Genomic DNA, 7,056 nt, shown 5'->3' with positions numbered 1-7,056 from the left:
AGCTCAAAGACGGCTATTTCTACGTTTTCTATCGGTCCTCAAAGTTTATTACGACTACCGCTCGGTTGGTCGTCAAATACAGAAGTAGTGAAGATCAGACAGTTCTCTTTCGAACCATCTACCCGACCGTGAGACAGCCATAAATATAATCATAATATTCATATAATACTAACTAAAACTTTGTATAAAGGATCAGACTAGGGAAAAGCGTATTAAAATTATATATAGTATACTTGAAATAGTGGGCGTGGCCTAATTTTAAAATTGTCGAAATTGGACTATATAGTACGTCCATAAAATATTTTATACAAATTCGGAGGGCCTATGTTATGCGTCTGTGTCAAAAATGGGCAAAATCAAGCCTTATATACCTCAATTAAGATTTTCAAAGCTCCGGTGGTCTTTAAACGATATATATCGGTTAATATGTATGTAAGCTATCTTAGCAAAATTAAGAAATCGTAAAATCTTGGTTATAATTTTGCTAGGTGGTGAAATCGGTCCAGAAATTACCTCAGCCTTTATATAATATGTATCCCCAAAGAGGTAGTATTGCATCCATCAGCCCTGGAACACTGTTAAGGTTTCTTAACGTGACGGTGTTACATGGTTTACTGAAGAGAGCACAATAGACCTTAAGTCGCTGTGCAATCCTCAATATGTAATCTAATCTAATCTATATAATATATGTATACATATATTTAATTTCGTTATTCTAGTGGACGTTATGCCAAATAAAGGGGTCAGATTGTGTGTTATCTTAATAAAATCAAAAATTAAATTGCGAGAGTATAATATGTTTGGCTATACCCGAACTTAGCCCATCCTTACTTGTTATTAAACTAGATTTGTTAGGGGCATTTCTGTGAAATGAATATAAAACTTTTGGGTATATTTACACTAGCAGCACTAGTAGATGACCTTCGTAGTATACTACCCACATACTATGTAATAACTCGACTCTAGTTTTAAACTTGAACTTGATAATTATTCAAATATTTATGCATACAACCCACTATCTAAATAACAAAATGCAACAAGAACAACAACAGCAGTTCCCATGGGTAATAATTATAATTATTAATGGTATTGCACACAAGGGCTTCTTTAATTACATAAATACATATACTACATACAATGTTAATATTAATAAATTGCCGAATGGCATGCGGGACAATAAAAGCGGGTTTGAGAGTAACCAACAGGCCATATGTAGGCAAAGTCACATACCTCTATGCAAGTATAGGTAACCGTACATACATGTATACATATATTTATACATAGTACATATAAAGGGTGATTTTTTAAGAGCTTGATAACTTTTTTTTAAAAAAAAACGCATAAAATTCAAACAAAATCTCATCGGTTCTTTATTTGAAACGTTAGATTGGTTCATGACATTTACTTTTTGAAGATAATTTCATTTAAATGTTGACCGCGGCTGCGTCTTAGGTGGTCCATTCGGAAAGTCCAATTTTGGGCAACTTTTTCGAGCATTTCGGCCGGAATAGCCCGAATTTCTTCGGAAATGTTGTCTTCCAAAGCTGGAATAGTTGCTGGCTTATTTCTGTAGACTTTAGACTTGACGTAGCCCCACAAAAAATAGTCTAAAGGCGTTAAATCGCATGATCTTGGTGGCCAACTTACGGGTCCATTTCTTGAGATGAATTGTTCTCCGAAGTTTTCCCTCAAAATGGCCATAGAATCGCGAGCTGTGTGGCATGTAGCGCCATCTTGTTGAAACCACATGTCAACCAAGTTCAGTTCTTCCATTTTTGGCAACAAAAAGTTTGTTAGCATCGAACGATAGCGATCGCCATTCACCGTAACGTTGCGTCCAACAGCATCTTTGAAAAAATACGGTCCAATGATTCCACCAGCGTACAAACCACACCAAACAGTGCATTTTTCGGGATGCATGGGCAGTTCTTGAACGGCTTCTGGTTGCTCTTCACCCCAAATGCGGCAATTTTGCTTATTTACGTAGCCATTCAACCAGAAATGAGCCTCATCGCTGAACAAAATTTGTCGATAAAAAAGCGGATTTCACATTTCGAACCGAACACTGATTTTGGTAATAAAATTCAATGATTTGCAAGCGTTGCTCGTTAGTAAGTCTATTCATGATGAAATGTCAAAGCATACTGAGCATCTTTCTCTTTGACACCATGTCTGAAATCCCACGTGATCTGTCAAATACTAATGCATGAAAATCCTAACCTCAAAAAAATCACCCGTTAGTACATAACCTCATATAACTGTTGTGTGTTATAATAAAAAACCCATTTCACGCTTTGAATCATAAAACATCTCCCCAATGACAATGTGGACATAAATAGGTCTGCGCTGTCACAATAACGGCCACAAATGTCAGTGAACCATCAGCAGCGGCACACTCGAAAACATGACAGCAATTTATAGAATTTTAGATATTCGCACGCAAATTTTGATGAGTATTGTGGCGGTGATAGTTTGTCAAGGTATGCAGACGGACTTAACCACTGTAACCACTGTAACCACTGAGGTTGCGGCGAGCGGGAAGGTTGAACAACTGCGCATCAATCCGTTTGAAAGGAATTTACAGTTTCGGTTGCGAGAGCCACCTTTAAAGCAAGCAGATAGTATACTGAACAAAGATTTGGTGCAAGAATTGTGGTTGGAACAGAAATTGGATCAATTCGATGAGACGAATAACAAAACTTGGTTAATGGTAAGTATAAGACCTCTATTATAACAATATGTTTCCAGTTTTTATATGATATGTTGTATAACACCGCATTCCTAGAACTAGCAAATAACCCATGTGAAACCGAGAGAAGTTCAATGCACGTTTTATTTAAGTGAGACCTTTAAAGTTTACAGGGGTTATCTATCAAAATTAAGGGGTACAGCGAACGCTTTTTAAACAAGTACTTTTTTCTCTGAGAGCATTGACCAACTAACGGGACTGAATTATAATTGATCGTGGACAAGAAGAAGAGCTTACAAATAGACATGGGAATCTTCATTTTCAATGTTTAAACAAAATACAAACTAACTTAGCTATATTTTTCCTATCACATTTCACTATACTTTCAGCGTTTTTTGCGCAACGATCGTTACTTCAAGCCACATGGCCCAGTTTTCATATTCGTCGGCGGAGAGTGGGAGATTTCGGCAGTTTATCTTTTGACAGGACATATGCACGATATAGCAAGACAACATAACGGCATGCTTTATTATGTGGAACATCGTTACTATGGACAAAGCTGGCCTATAGAGTAAGTTGCGACTGTGATAGGGAAGAATAAAAATTTTAATGAAATTTTGTTGGTAGTGATGCTAGTGTGGAAAATTTGAGATTCTTGAGTGCACGCCAGGCCTTAGCGGACTTAGCTCATTTTATACGTCAGCTAAAGAGCAGAGAAACCGAATTGTCGTATTCAAAAGTCATACTAACTGGTGCTTCTTACTCCGGTAGTCTTGTGGCGTGGTTCGCTAAACTATATCCGGATTTAATGGATGCCGGTTGGGCTTCGAGTGCACCGTTAGTGGCCAAATTGGATTTCTTTGGTAAATAATATAAATTTTTGTTTAAAACATTCAATTTCATCAAATCAAAGCCCAATGATCATTTAACTATCGTTCATGCAAAGCGTCTTCTATTACTACGTTCTCCCGGTACCATCGAAACAACTTAATATTTTGTCTACACTTGGCTTTTATTTTAGCAAATTTTATCAAACTAATCGCGTTATTACCTGAACTGGTCGGATAATTTATCTCTTCCTGCCATGTTTGTTAACCGATTCGTTATTTTTCCCAGCCAGAAATGCCCTTATAGTCGTTTCCATAATGAGTAATTGTTCTTAAAGAATTGGTTCAACTAAAGCTTTCAAAAGCCGAAGAACTTCAATATTCAAGGAGAAACAAGTAGAAGCCGATTTTTTGTATATATGTTAGAGTCTTGGGTGACCTTTTTAATCACGTCTGGCAAAAGTTCAAGTCTTCAACATTGTTGGAAGTTGTATGGAGTCTTTTACAAGAAGTGAAACAACACTGAAACACTGTATTGTACAGTCTACGGAAAGTAGAGCTTCGTATCTATTTAGACTTTATCGATAATTTCGAAGTCCTCTTCATACAACAGCCGTTAACCTTTTTAATTATGAAGAGTTCGAGGTAAAGAATCAAAATACTCCAAATCTTGCTTTGTTTGAAATGACTGATGACCTGAAAGTATGAAACTCTCAAACATCACTATAAAGTCAGTTGTTCCTACTAACATCGATCATGGTTTTCTGATCTCGAACCATATTTCTATTTAAGAATGTTGCTTTTGCTGTCTTCCGTCCATAACGATTATTCAAAGCTAACTTTCAAAAGACTCCACACTGCAGCTTTGGCTACAAAACATTTTCGCATTATTTTTAGAATACATGCATCAAGTTGGGAAGGTTATCCAGCAACGTGGGGGTCCTGAGTGTGCTGACCGTCTCGATAGAGGTCTCAACGATATTGCAACACTACTTGAGTCGACAGAAGCCGCCCAACTACTACGGGCACTACGGATATGCAACAATTTTGTGGCAACTAACCAACTGGATCGCGCTGCACTTTTCAATGGGCTTGGCAATTATTTTGCTGCATTCGCACAACTATATGAGTAAGTAATGCAACAACTGCTATGTGTTTGAGTACACACTAAACTATTTTATAAACTGCATAAAGTGACCAAATCGCGTCCGAAATTTGCACGCCGCTGAAAACTACCACAGATGAAGACGACTTAACGACATTCATTGAATTCTTGAGACGCATATTTTGGCCCGAGTTCACGAAGCAAGCACACGGCGAAGACTGGTGCATCGATTTGTCATATGAAGGCATGAAGTCTATATTTACAGATCTAACAGACCAGCTAAGCGGCAGTGAGTACACCACCTGGCGAGACAATACAAGCCGACGGCTACTGAATCGGTAGCAGCAGCAACCGCTGCGAAACGTAATTAAAATTTAAATTAATTTCCATTCGCTTGCAGCACGTCCTTGGTTCCATCAGAGTTGCCACGAATTCGGCTGGTTCACCACTACGGCCAACAATAGCAGACACAACAAACGCCCAAAGGCCAGCCGGCAGGCGACAGCAGCGCAACGCCATGAAGGGACAACTCAGCTGCAGCACTCATTTGGCCGCCAAGTGCCACTCAATTATTTTCAACGACTTTGTCGCGATACCTTTGAACCGAGCGCCGATACCACAGCGCATAGTGGCATTGACATCGCCACCATTGTTAAGCAAACAAATAGTCATTTTGGCGGCCTTACCGCTGGCACCGTGCTACAACAGCGTGTCATCTTCACTCACGGCCAGCTCGATCCCTGGCGTGCTGTTGGCCTGCAACGGGGCAAAAATGTCATTAATATAGCAGGTGAGTGGAGCGACAGCTATTCTGTCAACATGCCGTCAGGTAGTTGAAAAGCCAGCCGCGCTGTGAAAATGTAAAATTTCGCTACCGTAGTAGCATATTTTTAGGCGCAAATGCTAATAATTTTTATCTGTTGACTTTAATGAGCGCTTCAGCTTGTTGGTTGGCAAGTTTACGTTTAATAATCACGCAGCGCCAACGGAATTTCGGCGTTTAGTTATGCTAATTAGTATCTACTTTCTTGCCGTTTTATTAATTGTTATTGCTTCATTTGCTTTTGCTCATCATCTCATCTGCCGTCTCGCTTTCATCACAGACTATTCTCACACCGCTGATTTGGACTCCATAGACTTCGCCGATACGGTGGAAATGAATGTAGCTAAATTGAAGGTAGCGGCCTTTTTGCGTAGCGTTTTAAGGCGAAAAACAACAAAACCAAGCAAACTAGCCACGCACAACAACAGCAAAACTGGGAATACGCTGGCAGCGTTATAATATGTTAGTTGTTGACTTACTTTAGAAATTAATTAAAATTTATTACTGTTAACACTACTTTATTATGAATAACGTACATCATTTGAGTTTATTTTTGACTCCGAAAATTATATTATAAAAACACGAAAGTGAACTCTGCAATTTTAAATATTGGACCTATACTATCCTAGTATATATATCGGGTGATCCAAGTGGAAGTACTTTTTTCAAAAGAACTGAAGCAGCTCGAACATCTCAAGTGACATCGCTTCGCTCTATGTACTCTTGAAAAGTTCAAGAAGATCCGATGATCGAGCCAAATTCTGTTCTGACTCAATGGGTATATAATCAAGCAAAATTGCCGCATTTCGGACGAAGACCAACCTGAAAAGATTCAAGAGCTGTCATTTCATGCAGAACAACGGTGTGATGTGGTTCATCGGTACATATTTTTTAAAAATGATTCCGGTTAGAAGCTCGTGTACTCGGCGACATTTGGTTTCAACAAAAGGGCGCCACTCCCACACATCGCTTCAATCAATGGATTTATTGAGAAAACACTTAGGTGGGCAGAAAATTTCACGTTATAGCCCATTCGATTGGCCATCAAGATCCCGTGATATCACATCGTTAGACTTTTTCCTGTGGGCATATCTAAATCCCGTTGCGATTCAGGCCTTGGAGCAAAACATCATGCGTGTCATCCGCCAGTTACCAGTCGAAATGCTCCAACGAGTGATCTGATAATAAACATTCCCCACTAAATTTAAGTTTTCTGTCCTTTTCTTTAAAAAAGTAGTGAACCTCGAAATGGATCACCCTTTATATATCACAGATCTCAGTAGTCAAACCTACATTTCAAAAGACAATTTCAAAAATCCTTTCTAAATCGAACTAATTTCGAAGAATCTCGTAGCCAAGAAATCATATTTTCAATTGGTGGCATATGCAGAAACCTTAAAATTTTGCTAAGGTAAGATTTTTTTAAAATCTTGTGTCTATTGGATTTGATATGGATACAAGTTGAGGAACAGCGATAGAAATTTATGAGAAGAATATCAACATGAACCTGAAAGCCACAGTCTATTGTCATGATAATTGCATTTCCATAACATCCCTAGACTTATATGCGGTCAAGCCAACAGAACAAGATCAAAGAGAGAACCCAGATTTT

General features: G+C 38.5%; 1 protein-coding gene across 1 annotated transcript; it reads left to right on the top strand.

Annotated features, from left to right (window-relative positions):
• The first annotated feature begins 2,482 nt into the window (after positions 1–2,482).
• On the top strand, positions 2,483–6,017 carry LOC105213708 (putative serine protease K12H4.7). The gene is made up of 7 exons (XM_011186730.3): positions 2,483–2,710; positions 3,079–3,260; positions 3,317–3,552; positions 4,414–4,645; positions 4,711–4,910; positions 5,022–5,411; positions 5,725–6,017. The coding sequence occupies exons 1-7, from the start codon at positions 2,483–2,485 to the stop codon at positions 5,901–5,903; spliced, it is 1,647 nt and encodes a 548-aa protein (XP_011185032.2). The 3' UTR covers positions 5,904–6,017.
• The last annotated feature ends 1,039 nt before the right edge of the window (positions 6,018–7,056 follow it).

Source organism: Zeugodacus cucurbitae, chromosome 2, assembly GCF_028554725.1.
Source record: "Zeugodacus cucurbitae isolate PBARC_wt_2022May chromosome 2, idZeuCucr1.2, whole genome shotgun sequence".
Lineage (NCBI taxonomy): Eukaryota > Metazoa > Arthropoda > Insecta > Diptera > Tephritidae > Zeugodacus > Zeugodacus cucurbitae.
Note: the sequence above shows the minus strand (reverse complement) of the source record. Positions and strands in the feature narration are given on the sequence as shown.

Bases quoted from the DNA above. Each gene is read 5' to 3' on its own strand.
- LOC105213708 (XM_011186730.3), top strand. From the start codon at position 2,483: ATGCAGACGGACTTAACCACTGTAACCACTGTAACCACTGAGGTTGCG. The intron at 3,553-4,413 runs GTAAATAATATA...CATTATTTTTAG, and splicing joins GGCCAAATTGGATTTCTTTG to AATACATGCATCAAGTTGGG. The intron at 4,646-4,710 runs GTAAGTAATGCA...AACTGCATAAAG, and splicing joins GCATTCGCACAACTATATGA to TGACCAAATCGCGTCCGAAA.